The sequence below is a fragment of the Bos mutus genome, chromosome 4 (genome assembly GCF_027580195.1).
Source record: "Bos mutus isolate GX-2022 chromosome 4, NWIPB_WYAK_1.1, whole genome shotgun sequence".
NCBI classification, from domain to species: Eukaryota; Metazoa; Chordata; class Mammalia; order Artiodactyla; family Bovidae; genus Bos; species Bos mutus.
The window spans coordinates 7,490,750-7,507,699 of NC_091620.1; the positions used below are offsets into that span (position 1 = coordinate 7,490,750).

General features: G+C 35.1%; 1 protein-coding gene across 8 annotated transcripts in view; it reads left to right on the forward strand.

The window, feature by feature from the left end:
• Positions 1–16,950, forward strand: part of MKLN1 (muskelin 1) — a 392,319-nt gene that overhangs the window by 260,243 nt on the left and 115,126 nt on the right. For 7 of the 8 annotated variants that reach the window (XM_005902205.2, XM_070369015.1, XM_070369017.1 and 4 more), the window contains 2 exons: positions 5,520–5,629; positions 8,596–8,788. In XM_005902205.2, the coding sequence (XP_005902267.2) occupies positions 5,520–5,629; positions 8,596–8,788 (303 nt within the window). Of the gene's footprint in view, positions 1–5,519; positions 5,630–8,592; positions 8,789–16,950 lie in introns of those variants that run through there. The other variant, XM_070369021.1, reaches the window with a different exon arrangement.

Here is a 16,950-nt window from a genome sequence, read left to right on the forward strand (position 1 = left end):
TTGAGAAACCTGTATGCAGGTCAGGAAGCAACAGTTAGAACTGGACGTGGAACAACAGACTGGTTCCAAATAGGAAAAGGATTACATCAAGGCTGTATATTGTCACCCTGCTTATTTAACTTATATGCAGACTACATCATGAGAAATGCTGGGCTGGAAGAAGCACAAGCTGGAATCAAGATTGCCGGGAGAAATATCAGTAACCTCAGATATGCAGATGATCCGCTCTTATGGCAGAAAGTGAAGAGGAACTAAAGAGCCTCTTGATGAAAGTGAAAGAGGAGAGTGAAAAAGTTGGCTTAAAACTCAACATTCAGAAAACTAAAATCATGGCATCTGGTCCCATCACTCCATGGGAAATAGATGGGGAAACAGTGTCAGGCTTTATTTTTTTGGGCTCCAAAATCACTGCAGATGGTGACTGCAGCCATGAAGTTAAAAGACGCTAACTCTCTGGGAGAAAAGTTATGACCAACCTAGATAGCATATTCAAAACAGAGACATTACTTTGCCAACAAAGGTCCGTCTAGTCAAAGCTATTGTTTTTCCAGTAGTCATGTATGGATGTGAGAGTTGGACTATAAAGAAAGCTGAGCACCGAAGAATTGATGCTTTTGAATTGTGATTTTGGAGAAGACTCTTGAGAGTCCCTTGAACAGCAGGGAGATCCAACCAGCCCATCCTAAAGGAAATCAGTCCTGAATATTCATTGGAAAGAATGATGCTGAAGCTGAAACTCCAGTACTTTGGCCACCTGATGTGAACAGCTGACTCGTTTGGAAAGACCCTAAGGCTGGGAAAGATTGAAGGCGGGAGGAGAAGCGGACGACAGAGGATTAGATGGTTGGGTGGCATCACTGACTCAATGGACATGAGTTTGAGGAAGCTCCAGGAGTTGGTGATGGACAGGGAACTGGCATGCTGCAGTTCATGAGGTCACAAAGAGTCAGACACGACTGAGCAACTAAACTGAACTGAACTGAGTAAGAGTAGATGCACTCTTTCAGCGAAGTTAATGTTGAATTTTTATAGTCTTCCAGAACCTGAGCTTAAAATTACCAGCATCTTCTAAGAGCTGTTTACATCTAGACAAGAGCTTTCCAAATGATACTGCAAAGCATATTGAACGTATGTGTACATGTGTACATTGACTCCCTGCCAATCCTAGAATCACAGAATCCTAGAGCCTAGTGTGCTTGTGTACTAAGTAGCTTGTCATTTTCTGTGCATGCCATTTTATGAAAATGTGTGGCAGGCATTGATCCTGATCTTGTCTTTGCCTGTTTATCCCATTGGAAGAACTGATAGTGAATCTTAGGATACAGTCTCTTGGCCTTGGGATGTGCGGAGTTTCTAAAAAAATTTTTTTATTTTAGGTGAGAGCAAAGGCATCTTTTATTAGGGAGCAAGGAAGGTGTGCTTGGTGCTCCAGTTCACATTTAGGTTTCTGATAAACAACACAGAGTGGGTCTAATATTCAGTATTAGTGTTGTTAATGCCACCAAAAATCACTGGTGTATATTTGAAATGGGTATATATCATTCTGCTCATCCTGTATATATGCCTTCAGTTTGTTAAAAATTCACTGTACTCTTTATTTGTCTAATAGAAGATCTTGTGAGATGATTTCCTAATTAACCTCCCTCCCACAGTTGCTTATAAGGATTTAATAAATGAACATTTTTCTGACTGGAATAGATGTAATAGGAAGCTTTTTTCCCTCCTGATTTTATTGAAATTGGACTTGGAACTTAAGAATGGATTTCAGATCACTAATAAGTTACAGTTACAGACTGTGTTCTTGGGGTCTTGGGTTTAGAATGTTGTTTTATTCTGATATTTATACTGCTTAATGGTTATTGCTGTGATGTAGTAGATAACGCTTTTTAAATGGTACTTCTGAAGAAATGCACACCGAAACAGTGATGATAATTCAGTATTTGTTAGTATAAAACTTTCTGAAGTTTGTATTATTTGCACATATAAACTGAAGGTCATATTAAACATTCCGGGAATCCTGCGTATATCCTGATGACTGGTTCCTGTTGCTTTTCTCTATCTTTACTCACTCAGCATCCTTTAGATGACAAAAATAGGAAAGCATCTGACCTAGTACATCTTAGCTCTTCATTGAGTCTCATATGCTAGGAAATAGCAGTGGACTTGGAAATTAGTAGCCCTGATATGAAATATTGTAGATACTCTGTTTTGATACTTAATCAAAAATTGACAAGTATTAGTTTCTTAGACATTACTCAGTCTGAACCATGTTGGTGTGATACTAAAATCCATTGTTCTGTTTTGTACCTTGTAAAATCATTTATTGGTAATTTAGAAAATGTGATTCACTGAGTTATGCAAATCTTTCAAATGTTGGAACATTTCATTATATAATATTTTTTAAAAATCACACTTGTTATTATTACCACCAATCTTATCAGAAAAGTACTGGAAAGTAGCTAAGCTCACAATGCTGAATACTGAATTTCCGAAATTCTGATTTTTCCTCAAAAGCTTGAATTTTGTCAATAAATACTGTTATTTGTTGTCTTTGAAATGACAGGTAAATGTCTGGCAGATACTGAAATCTAAATACTAGATGTCAGTTTTTCTTTTAAGAAAAAATAGTATCCTACAGAGCTATTTCAGTGGCTGTTTCAGCTCCCAGCTTACACAGGTCCTTTTCCTTGAGAAGGCCATCGTACTTTCACGTGCAGCAAAAGTACCTTTGGTGTACTTTCCATTGTGCTGCACAGAATATTAAAATGATGTGTACTTAATGATAGGAATTTACTAAAATTAATTTTACACGACATCAGAGACATTTTTCATGTTTTAATCATACTATTTTAATTAGAAGGATGAATGCACAATTAAGCATTGCAGTTAAACTTAATATTAAATTGATAATGCAGTCACAATTTTAGGAGTTTATGTTGCGTTTTTAAGTGTATATTACAGGCAAAACGACATTTTATTTAAAAAAATGTATGCGTTTCTAGGAGCTATGAAAGTGAGCATCATTTAAGAAAATTTAGAAAACTTTTCACAAACCAAGAAATAAATTTATTTATATATTTACTTTTTATACTGTTTATTAAATTATACTTGATTTATTATACGAATTTCAAGTGTACAGTGTTATGATATATCTTATGGTCCATTTAAAGTTATAAAATGTTGGCTATATTAGCTGTGCAGTAAACTATATTGTTGTAGCTTACTTTATGCTATTTTCTTTTTTATGGAAAAACATTTTATTTTTTTAATAAATTTATTTTTAATCAGAGGATAACTGCCATACAGTATTATGCTGATTTCTGCCATGCATCAGCATGAATCAGCCATGGGTATACATATGTCCCCTGCCTCTTGAACTTCCCTCACACCCCCACCCCATCTCACCATCTAGGTTGTCAGAGAACACTGGATTTGTGCTCCCTGCATCATAAATCAAATTCCCACTGGCTATCTATTTGCAGAAGACATTGTTAAATGAATTGTCATTTTGTATTTTAACTGCAGGTGTGTGATGGCGAGTAATACAGTTCAGTTCATACTGTATTAAGGAATGAACACTGGAACACTCTCATACTACTACTTTTTATGGCACTACCAAGATGCCAACGGTTTTATTCAGCATTGCCTTTGTACCATGAGTGCAAATGTCAGTACAGTTTAGAAAAAAAAGAAAATGCTACAAAGCCTTAGTCTTATTATGAAAAGTAGTTTTGACCACATGGGACCTCCTGAAAGGGTTGTGGGGAGCCTATCAATCACAGGTTAAAAACTTCTGTCTGCTGTGTCCTGTCATTACTGATGTGAAATGTTATCTTGATTCTGTGAAATTCCTCTGGATCCTTCAGAGATGTTTGGACATACTCTTGTGCTCCCGTAATGTTACTTTGTTTTCTTTCACTAATACCAAACTTAAAATTCCTTTATCTTTTAGTATGTTTATTTTCTTATTATTTGTATTATTTTAGATATTTTGTATTGTTGATATTTTTCAGATGAGCTTGTCTGATGTCAAAAAAATAGGATCTATACCATAAGGATTATGAGATTACATTAAATTTATAATGAATTTGAGGGGAATCAACATGTTTACAACCTTTGAGTTTTCCCGTCTAGAAATATATTAAGTATTTATGTTTTAAAATTTTATTACCTTGCATATTTTAAAGTTTATTCTGAGATATTTTAAGCTTTTTCCTTTTTTCTTGCATATAAACTTTAAATAAAAGTTTTTCAGTTAAATGTCTTGAATTTTTTAGGTAGATGAACTAAATCATCTTCAGGTGATATTTTTTCCTTAATTTGCAGGGGTTTTCCTGATTGCACTGGCTAGGATCTCCCATATAGGTTGAATAGTAGAGATATTAGGCCTCTCTGTCATGTTCCTGATTTGAGTGGGAATACTTAATGTTTCTCTGTTAGTTTTTTGTTTTGTTTTGGTTTGTTTGAGGGGAGTGGTGGGTTGAGGTTTTGATACTTAAGAAAAAAACCTAAGTAGCAAAGTTTACTTCTGCCTCTGTTCCTTATATATTAAGAGTTTTGGGGTTTTTTTTTTTTTAAGTAAATTTTATTAGTTTGCTCTTGCTGCTGCTGCTGCCAAGTCGCTTCAGTCATGTCCGACTCTGTGCGACCCCATAGATGGCAGCCCACCAGGCTCCCCCGTCCCTGGGATTCTCCAGGCAAGAACACTGGAGTGGGTTGCCATTTCCTTCTCCAGTGCATGAAAGTGAAAAGTGAAAGTGAAGTCGCTTAGTTGTGTCCGACTCTTAGCGACTCCATGGACTGCAGCTTACTAGGCTCCTGGTCCATCCATGGGATTTTCCAGGCAAGAGTACTGGAGTGGGGTGCCAGTGCCTTCTCCAAAAGTTTGCTCTTAGCATCTGTTGAAGTAATCAAATATGTTTCTCTTTTACTTAACATGATGAATTACATTATTATCACTCCTGTTGAAACAACCTTCCATTCCTTGAACTAATTCTATTTAGTGCAGTGAAAACCTGGTAGAATTAATTTGCTTTTTAAAAAAAATCAGTATTATTTAAAATTTTGAATATATAGTCAGAGCTGATATTATCCTTAAAACTTTTCTCTTCTGGTTTTGTTTTCTGGGATATGCCACTTTGCTAAGCAGTTGAAGTTTGTCTCTTTCTGTGCTCTGATACAGTTTAAATTATAAATAGCTTTTATAGTAATTATTTGTTTCTTGTGGCATTGATAAAAACTAACCTGCTAAAATAAATCATCTAGCCCTGGTCCTGTTTTGGGGGGGGATAGATACATGACACTTTGAATATGTCCTTATGTTTTTATAATTAAAGCAACCTCATAATGGCATAGATCATGTTTCATTTTGCTGCTGTAGCCCTAGCACCAATGTGCTGGGCATATAGAAGGTATTCAGAAAATTTGCTATTAAGTTTGAATTGTTGTTTTACTTTGCTAAAGTTTTGTTTGAACTATGTTAATTTTTTTCTTTTTCTTTCTTTTCTTCCTCCTCCAAGTTCCACTTTTATCATGGGGACCCAGCTTTAACTTTAGCATCTGGTATGTTGAACTTAGTGGCATTGATGATCCTGATGTAGTACAACCCTGTCTCAACTGGTATAGTAAGGTAGGACTGTATTTTAAAATCCGGATTTTATGTTTCAGATGCCTGTAATAGAGAATTGTGTCATGCTCTTGTCTTGAGATTAATTTAAAATATTGAGAACAGTAATGATAATTAAAAAGATGAATCAGTGTTTATTAAACATTTGCATTTTGCTAGGTTATAACCTTCTTTGTCACTTATTCACTCATTGCCACTCTATGAGATAGGTACAATTATTAGCCATATTTTACAGATGATGAAGTAGAACACAGAGAGGAGAAGTATTTTGCCTCAGGACACACAGCTGTCAAGTGCTCAAGGCAGTGCATCAATGCAGGCAGTGTGACACCAGAATCTGCTATTATATTAATATACCAAATCTGTATTGATAGAAATATTTGTATGTAGTTTTCAGTTGGGTAGTTGTGGTTCTGGATTGCTTTTATTATGTATTCCTCCTTTGTGTTCATGTTAAGTAAAATAGCAATGTTAACTTTTTCTTTTAAAGAACTAAAATTTGAGATAGTTTCTATAAATAGTGTGATCTTATTCTTATAGGGAGTATAAAGATAATATTTAATAATTTTATTCATGCTGCTGCTGCTGCTGCTAAGTTGCTTCAGTCGTGTCCGACTCTATGCGACCCCATAGACGGCAGCCCACCAGGCTCCCCCATCCGTGGGATTCTCTAGGCAAGAACACTGGAGTGGGTTGCCATTTCCTTCTCCAATTTTATTCATAGGTCATTTTATATAATAAATGCAGCCTGAGAAGTGTGAATTTAAATTATTAACAAATGGGTCTTTGTTTTTTTTTGAACACCTTTAATGTTTCATCTTTGTTTCTGATGTATATCCATTTAACTCTTTCTGCTATGTTTTTGTTGAGGGGAGGACTATTTCTCCTTAGGGGAGTGATAAGCTTTAATCTCATCACTGTTTCCTGACTTCTTGGGCTGAACTGTCAACTCATCTCTTAGGAGGCTGGGAAGCAATATAGGTTCTTTCTAAGTTTTTTTTTTTTTTTTAATAGAATTTCAGTTCTTTTCTGGTCAGTGTAATTGAGGAACTTTTTGTTTGACTAATTTATTGTGGGGATTTGATTATATTCAATTTAAAGTAGATTCTGGATTTTTCTATATTTTTAATATATTTTCTGGGATTGCCTGTAATATTCTAAATTATTTCCAGGTAGAGATGATATTCTTAAACATTAAAAATGACAATTACAGTGTTATACACATAACAGTGCTTAGCAGATACTTAACAGTCTTCTAAATTCTCTGGTTCTTTTTTTTTTTAAATTAATGAGTAAGGTTTTCTGATACCGGAAAATATTTTCTCTTTAGCCTCTGATACGTACATGTGTTTTCTTTAATATATTCACAAATCGCTTGATACTGTGAGAAATTGCAGATTGCACCTTTTCCCCCACAACATTGTGGACAGATTATATTTGAGAACTTAAAATTGTTTGGTCATTCTTTTGTCAAGTTCTCTGTATTATTGTAAACCTCTAGAAATTAAAGTCAGGATGATAACAAGGTATTACTGTTTAATATGGTTCCAGATAGTTAGGTAAATCTTTATTTAGAAGCCAAGCATATGAAGCTATTAATGTCAAGTTAGTTTGTATATAGAATTATTCTTTTGTTAATTGATGAGGGAAAACCTTGCTATAGTGTTTAAGAAAAAGTGTTTTGGTAACCTGTCATTAATATATTATCAAAAACTATAAACTGATTAGTGTTTTGAGTCTTGTAAATGTTCCTGCCTTATTAAACAGTAATGCTGACAAGTAAATTATATTTTTATTTGGTTATTATGCATTGGTTCCATGTCAGTTTGTTGTATTCTTATTTAGGAAATTTGTGGAAGTTTTATAACTTATTCCTTTTTAAAATAATTATTTATTTTTGATTGATGATTGGTTTACAGTATTAGTTTGATTTCTGTCATACTTCAACATGAATTACAATAGGTATAGATATGTCCCCCCCGCTCTTGAATCTCCCTCTTCCGTTTTGCCCACTCTGTAATCCTAGGTAATTACAGAGCCCCAGTTTGAGTTCCCTGAGTCCTACAGCAAATTCCCATCGGCTAACTATTTACACATGTTAGTGTATATGCATCTGTCCTGCTCTCTCCATTTATTTCATCGTCTCCCACTTCTCCCCTACCCTTGTCCATAAGTCTGTTCCCTATGTCATAACTTAAACTTGAAGTTAAATTTTCTTTTAAATTATATATGTGATCTTGTTTTTTGGCATTCATCCTTTTAGGGAAGAGACAGTACATTGAATATTTCTTTTTGGATTGTAATTAATTGAGATTTTTTTTACTTTATAGCTATTTAATCAATGAATTAGCTCAGGGTTAGAAAAAAATTATGAAACTTAAATAGTTTCTTCCCGATGATTTTAATCATAAAACCTGTTTGTGAATTTGAAATACATGAACATTTGATAATATTTGTCATTCAACTAGTAACTTATTACTAAGAACTAAGAACAAAGAGCGTGTATTTAATGGTTTCTGTGCTTTCAGTACCAACATTGTTGTCCGATTAGTAAAAACCTTGGAAGCTATTATTTTTATCATCTTAAGTAAGATTTGATAAATATTTTTTCTGGTTCTTTTCTTGAAGGTTCAGAATTAGGCCTGGTTTCATCTTTTGGTATCTTTTGTCTTCATGAAATAATATTCCAATATATATATCTGTATATCTTCATCTCTCTAATATCTTTCTGCTATATACTTTGTGACCTTTGGCAAGTTATTACAATTGACTAGGCTTCAGCTTTGTCATTTAATAGTGGAATTAGTAATGATACTAATGAATAGAGTTAGTACAATGCTAAGTTATGCTTAGTATGTTTAGTTAATGTTTAAAATGCTCGCTTTAGGTTAGTAATTGTCACTTATTATTTCCTAAAGTAATAACTAACCAGATCTCTTTTTTTTATACCTTCTCTTGTGTTCCAGTAGTACCGTGAACAGGAAGCTATTCGTCTTTGCCTAAAACACTTTAGACAACATAACTATACAGAAGCCTTTGAATCACTGCAAAAGAAAACCAAGATTGCCCTGGAACATCCAATGTTAACAGATCTGCATGATAAATTGGTATTAAAGGGTGATTTTGATGCTTGTGAAGAATTGATTGAAAAAGCTGTAAATGGTATGTCATAAACATACTTAGATTGGTTATTAGGGCGATTATTAAGTATATACAAGAAACAGGGTTTGTTTGTTTTTAAAGAATGTAAGTTTGTGTCAGTTCTTAGTTTTCTTTTCTTCTTTCCCTTCTCCTCCCCCATCTTTTTACTCTAAAGATTTAGCTCCTTGAGTTAGGGACTTCTTTTCTGTAAGACAGGTCCATAATGTGATAATGAAACTTGAAAAATAAGCAAGTAACATACTTGAACTCACGTATCTAAATTTAAGTTTTCATCTTGGAAAACCATGTACTTACAGATGCTAACACTGACTAGCACTGAGCGACTTAGAAAAATTCTTTTAATGTTGCTTTCAGTACCAGTGACCTATGCCTTTACATATTTTTGTTGATAACAAATTGTCATTTTTTTAATAGTGTAATTTGGGGCTTCCCCGGTGGCTCAGATGGTTAAGAATCTGCCTGCCAGCACAGGAGACCCAGGTTCTCTGGGTCAGGAAGATATCCTGGAGGAGGAAATGGCAACCCACTCCAGTATTCTTGCCTGGAGAATTCCATGTACAGAGGAGCCTGGCAGACTACAGTCCATGGGGTCACAAATAGTCAGACACCACTGAGCGACTGATACACACACACACACAATTTGGGGGTGGGGAGTGCTTGGGTAAGCCAAAAAATTTTATTAGTATATAGTTAATAATGATATAGTTGGTAATGAAGAGATTTGTATTGGAAACATTGTCTGTGTGATGTGAATGCTACATAATTGCTAATTTTCTTGGCTAGCCTGTGATGTGACTCTGAAAGAAATGTGAATGTTAGGGCATAATATTGTCGCAGAAAGGAGAACCCCTTCCAGGGCCTGAGAGTGGGCTCTTGTCTAACACTGGAAAATGAACTATCCCAGGAGACACATGTGCCAACAGAGCAAGAGACTTTATTGGGAAGGGGCACCCAAGCAGAGAGCAGTAGGATAAGGGAACCCAGGAGAACTGCTCTGCCACGTGGCTGGCAGTCTCAGGTTTTATTGTGATGGGATTAGTTTCTGGGTTGTCTCTGGCCAATCATTTCGACTTAGAGTCCTTCCTGGGGGCACATGCATTGCTCAGCCAAGATAGATGCCAGCGAGAATTCTGGGAAATGGTGGGACACATGGTCTTTTGACCTTTCCCGAACTCTTCCTGGAAAGAGTGGTAGCTATTAATTCCATGTTCTTTACTGGGACCTCCTGTTGTAAAATAACTCATGCAGATGGTTACTATGGTGCCTGACCAGGGTGTGTGTTTCCCCTAACAATATAATCTCCCAAGGTAATTGTTTTGGAGGATGATACCAATTAAATATTTAATGTCTTGTGTTTTGTTATTTAAGGAACTGTGTTCTTATTGTATAGAGTAGCATGCTTTTAAAAAATTGAACTGTCATAGTAACAGAGTATAGAGTAGCTGCTTGTGTTATAATGAAAAATAAGTATTTGGTCTTTTCTGTTTCCTGGCACAAACTCCTAAAACCCTTGGGATCTGCAGAGTGATACGTGTCTTTTGTATGCTGAGATGACTGGTGCTGAAGTCCCTAGGTAACTTCAGATCTCCATAAAAATCAAACCATGTGATTCAGCCCCATCCCTGATCTCTGGGGAGAGAAGCAGAGTCAAAGATGGTGTTCAGTCACCTAAAACCATGTTTTAATCAGTCATCCCCACCTAATGGTGTCTTGCCAAAAGCCCAGAACAGTGGGGTTCAGATTACTTCAGTTTGATGAACACATTGAGGTGCTAGGGAGCGTGGCATGAAGGGTATGGAAGGTACACAAACACACACTTCCAGTCACACACACACACACCCCCCACCCTCGTACCTTGCCCTACATTTTTCTTCCATTTGGCTGTTTCAGATTTGAATCCTTTATAATAAACCAGTGATAGTAACTAAAGTGCTTTCCTAAATTATGTGATTGCTGTAGACTCATTGACTCTGAACGGTGCTGTGGGAAACCCCAATTTACAGCTGGTAGGTCACAAGTACCAGTGGCATGGAATTTACAATTGGAATTTGAAGTGAGGATAGTCTTGTCAGACTAAGTCCTTTAACTTATGAGATCTGACACTAACTCCAAGTAGATACTGTCAGAATTGAATTGAATCTCTGTTGGATATCAAGTGGGAGTCAGAGAATTGGAGAAATGTTTGGTGTAAGGAGAAAACCCACACATTTGGAGTCAGAAGCACTGTAAGTGAAAAAGCTTAATGCTCAGTATAAAACTTGTGAAATGATGCAAAGTTGTATAGAAATCCTATTGCTTTAATAGAAACAAAGAATAGTAAACTTTCCTGGTGCTCTTTTCATATATTTTAATCTTATCACTATCTTTCATTATTATTAGGCAGTCACTTATCAGATTTGTTGTTCTTGTTCAGTCACACAGTCGTGTCTGACTCTTTGCAACCCCATGGACTGCAGCACGCCAGGCTTCCCTGTCCATCACCAGCTCCCAGAGCTTGCTGAAACTCATGTCCATTGAGTTGGTGATGCCATCCAACCATCTCATCCTCCGTCGTCCCCTTCTTCTCTCACCTTGAGTCTCTCCCAGTCATCAGGGTCTTTTCCAATGAGTCAGCTCTTCACATCAGGTGGCCAAAGTATTGGAGCTTCAGCTTCAGCATCAGTCCTTCCAGTGAATATTCAGGACTGATTTTCTTTAGGATTGGTTGAATATTTTACAGTTAGAGAAACAGAACCAGTACCTTCTTTGAGTTTATAAATTTAAAGTTAAGTTAAAATGAATTGCTCCCAGCTCCACTGTGTAATAATAACAAACCTGCCTCTCAACCTTATGCATTGTTACTGTTTATCTAATTGATGATGATACTTTCAAATAAATGATTACTGTGTTTAAATAGAATATACTTTGGAGTATATACAAATAGAACATATGTAATAATCTCTTATAATCAAAATCCCACTAATGAAAGTATATATGTGTGTGTGTATATATGTGTATGTATACCATTTCTGAGAATTAGTTTATATTTTTTAACTTTGTAGATGAAGGCACAAGTAAATTTATGTTGTAAATCTTTTTATGGCATTTAATATTTTGTTAAGGTAAACAACAGACCCACCAGCAATTTTATGTAATTAGCTAAAAACAGGTTTTAGAACTGCCTGTTTAGCAACAGACTCATTTAAGAGAGGGAGAAGGCAATGGCACCCCACGCCAGTACTCTTGCCTGGAAAATCCCATGGACAAAGGAGCCTGGTAGGCTGCAGTCCATGGGGTCGCTAATAGTCGGACACAACTGAGCGACTTCACTTTCACTTTTCACTTTCATGCACTGGAGAAGGAAATGGCAACCCACTCCAGTGTTCTTCCCTGGAGAATCCCAGGGACGAGGGAGCCTGGTGGGCTGCCGTCTTTGGGGTTGCACAGAGTCGGACACGACTGAAGCGACTTAGCAGCAGCAGCAGCATTTAAGAGAAGTTGTTAAAATCATGTGTAACTCTGCTGTTGCAGACAGTTAACTTATCCTTCTGACTCTAGGAAGAAACCAAGTTTAGGGAAATTGGTAGTAACTATGCTTGAGACTTAAGCCAAGTCATACTTTTTTTACACTTCACTGGCCTGGAACAGTGTTTAGTTAATAAACATTCCTTCCAGGGTTATTCAGTTTGCTGCTGACTTCACTGATGATGATTTGTTGGACAAATAAGGAAGTAAACACTGCAAAGTTTTTTGGCTTGTGCTCCATTAAAAACATAGTAGAGAAGGGTAAGAAGTTCCTGCCTGATCATAAGAAAGTCCAGGGAATCCAAAGCATTTTTCAGACTTCTTATGGCGGAAGAAACAAAAACTACTTTTAGTATATTTGATATATTAGTATGCTCTTCTTCAAGTATAGTCTGTATTTTAAGAAAATGTTGGTCTATATTTATTTCTTTAATAGACTTCCTGTTTGCCTAGAAACTTCCCTTTTTGTTGTTCAGTTGCTCAGTCATGTCCGACTCTGCAACACCATGGACTGTAGCACGCCAGGCTTCCCTGTCCTTCACAACTCCTGGAGCTTGCTGAAACTTATGTCCATTGAATTGGTGGTGCCATCCAATCATCTCATCCTCTGTTGTCTGCTTCTCTTCCTGCCTTCAATCTTTCCCAGCATCAGGATCTTTTCCTGTGAGTTTGCTCTTTGCATCAGGTGGCGAAAGTATTGGAGCTTCAGCTTCAGCATCAGTCCTTCTAATGAATATTCAGAACTGATTTCCTTTAGGATTGACTGGTTTGATCTCCTATATTTTATAGAGTCTTATGCCTGTATAAATATGGATAGGGTAGTATCTATATATTTTATGCTTTCATGACATACCTAATTAGATTAATACCTATTAGACTAATTCACATAAAATGTTTAGGATTTAACCTTTTCTTCCTGTTTTCTGAATAAGTGTAAGATGTGAATTATTTCTTTCTCAGATGCTTGGTTGAATTTACCATTTAACGATCTGTGCTTGAGATTTACTTGCAGGAATAGTTTTAGGTTACCACTTCAATTTCTTTAAACTTTATAGGACTATTCAGAGTTGTTTGGTTGGTTGGTTGAGGTTTAATAAGATCACCTAAAATTTCAAACTTACTAGCATGAAACTGTACCTAATACCCCACTATTATCTGTTTAATGTTTGTAGGATTTCTTAAAATATGCTAATATTTGTTATTTATGAATTATTTCTCCCTCCCCAATTCATTACTTTTACCATAAATTTATCTTTTGAGAGAACCAACTGGTTTGTTGATTCTTTATATTAACTTTTATGTCCTTGACTTATACTCTGTGTTTAATATTGTCTTCTTTTTCTCTTTGAGGTTAATATGCTTTTTATAATTTACTGAGATGGATACTTAGCTTTTTAATTTTCAGACTTTGTTATTTTCCTGTTACATGCATTTAAGGACATAAATTTCCCTCTTCTTATTTTTTAATTGTGCTATAAATTGTTTTCATTTTTATCCAGTTCATTAATTTCATTAGGAAATGATACTGCTCTTTTGTGAGTCATAGTTATATAAGAAATATAGTTTAATTTCCAAATACATAAAGGTTTTCTGGCTCTTTTCTTCGTTACTTCTATCTAACTACATGCATAGTGGTCAAAGTACATATTTTGCACATTCCAATTCTTCAGAATTTGAGAAGACTTACCATATTGCCTACTTTTTGAATTTTTATAAACATGTGCACTTAGACAAAATCCAATTTTTTAGTTGTTGGTGCAATGTTTTATCTAAGTCCAGTTAGTCTAGTTTTCTTATCATGTTGTATAAGTCTGCTTTCCTAGTAAGGTTTTTTATCTGATTCTCTCAATTACTAAGAAAAATGTGTTAACACTTCCAGCTATGATTATGGAATTCTCTCTTCATATAATTCTGTCAGCTTTTGCTTGGTATATTTTGAAGCTATATTACTAGATGCACACAAATTTTTAATTTTTTAATTTTGGATGAAAGTTTTTATATTAAAGTATATTTTTATCTCTAGTAATGTTTTTACCTTAAGGCATAGATTGTCTTACATTAATATAACTGCCTTTATTTGGTAAGTGTTTACATAGCATATCTATCTCCATGTTTTAATTTCAAGCTTTCTGTATCCTTTTTTCAGAGATGCATCTCCTATAAATTTAGTTTTTTTTTTTTTAATCTGTCTTCTTTTGATTTGAACATTAATTTACTTACTTGATTGAATTAGTGGTAAATATATGAGTTTAATCCTACCATTTTACTGAAAAATTTTGTCATGTCCTTTATTTCTTCTCTTTGGTTCTTGTCTCTTATTTTTTTAAACTTTTAACCTTTCTATTTTTTCTTTATTTATTTGGAAGTAGTGCAGCCTGTTTATATTTTTTTATGGTGAATCTGTAAATGACTACAAATATAAATACTTAACAAAATGTATCAATACAAGAATGTAATAGATTTTCAACTCCCATCTACTTACATTCCAGCTCATATGCTATTGTTCTTTATTTTCATACTATGTTCAAAGATCCTAGAAGACATTACTAATCTTCTAATCTTGATTTTATAGTATCCATTAATTTAATCAAATTTTACTGATTTTTTTTTTGCTGTTCATTGCAATTTGAATCTTTGACTTTATATCTAAGATCATATTCCTTCTGCCTTAAGCACATCCTTTAGAATTTCTTCTAATGAAGATTAGCTCAGTTTTTGTTTGACTGAAAATTCGCCTCTTTTCTTGAAAGATATTTTACTGGGTATAGAATTCTAGAGAAAATGGCAACCCACTCCAGTATTCTTGCCTGGGAAATTCCATGGACAGAGAAGCCTGGCAGGGTGTGGTCCAAGGGGTCCCAAAGAGTCAGACATGACTGAGTGACTAACATTTAACTTGCATAGAATTCTAGATTGACAGTTATTTTCTTCAAGTACATTTTGGGTGTTACCAGTTTTCATTATTGGCAGTTTCAACTATTGCTTTTTTAGCTGCAGTCTGTCTTTTTTCCTGTGGCTGTTTAAATATACAAATATATTAGCTATACCTTTGTTTTAGGTTATTTTATAATTATATAAATAGGGCAGCTCCACTATGGTGACCCTGTTAACTATTATGTATTTTGGTTTTCTTTCAAGTTAAAGGTACATTGCCTGTCTATCTTTCATTTCTTTTATTTTCTCATTTTAATTGCACATTTATGTTTAATTTTTTAAGCTTCTCTAATATCTTTATCTCATTTCCATTACTATATTGTTCATGTTTTCTTTCTTACTTTGATCTTCATTTCTGTTATGTATTCTTCTTTTCCTTCCTTTTTTCCTTCAACTCTGACATTCATGTTTTATTTACCTTTGTTCTCATACCTTATCTTTTCCATATCTCTGTTTTCTGTTTGTATCTCTAATTGTGCTAATATTGTATAAGAGAGTTTCTTACTTTTTTATATTCATGGAAAAGTATTTGGCCATTTTCATCTATTACATGACTACATTTTGATGTTGAATCAGATTTTTTTGCCACTTCAAAATTTTTTCTTCCTTTTCCTTTTTATATCTTCATAAAAATCTTAAATTGCTTGTTTTTGACGTTTAGTAATCTTTGAAAGAAATAAATTTTTCCTGTTTTAAATAGGCTCTTAGGACTGTGTTCTAGAACAGAAAGATTTTTTCTTATGGTATTGCTTTTCTCTTGGGATATTGTTTCTTCTCAACAGTACTCCTAATGCAAAATCTCTCTCTCTTTTTTTTCCACTAGACTGCTTCCTGAAACATGACTTGTTTCCCCAACTCCTGTTCGTTCATGTCTTTTTTTTTTTAATTAGTTTTTATTAGTGTATAGTTCAGAGAAGGTAATGGCACCCCACTCCAGTACTCTTGCCTGGAAAATCCCATGGATTTCACTTTCACTTTTCACTTTCATGCATTGGAATAGGAAATGGCAACCCGCTCCAGTGTTCTTGCCTGGAGAATCCCAGGGACGGTGGAGCCTGATGGGCTGCTGTCTGTGGGGTCGCATAGAGTCGGACACGACTGAAGCGACTTAGCAGCAGCAGCAGCAGTGTATAGTTGCTTTACAATGTTGTGCTAGTGTCTGCTGTACAGCAGATTGAATCAGCTATTTGTGTGTGTTATTTGCTCAGTCATGTTCAACTCTTTGCCATCCCATGGACTGTAGCCCGCCAGGCTTCTCTGTCCTTGAAATTCTCCAGGTTAAGAATACTGGAGTGGGTATCTGTTCCCTTCTCCAGAGGATCTTCCTGACCCAGGGGTTGAACCTGAGTCTCCTGCATCGCTAGCATATTCTTTACCATCTGAACCATCAGGGCCTTTGTACTTATGTTTGTGCTGTATTTGCCTTCCCTGATTACTTTACCTTTTTATCACTGTTCGCTTCCAACTCATTCTTCAAACTAGCTCTTTCAAGCTAGTTTTTCAGAATTATTCCTGCACTTCAGTTGCTCCTCCATCTCTTAATTACTGTTTGCCTTTATGCCATGTTTCTTATTTTGTGTATAAAAAATTATTAGTTTTCTGCCATATATAGTTCCAAATATTGCATCATTTTTTATATTATTATATTATATAATTATTATATCAATATCATTATTATATCAAAGGCAAATATGCCATCTACTGTAATAAATACTGTGTTGTTG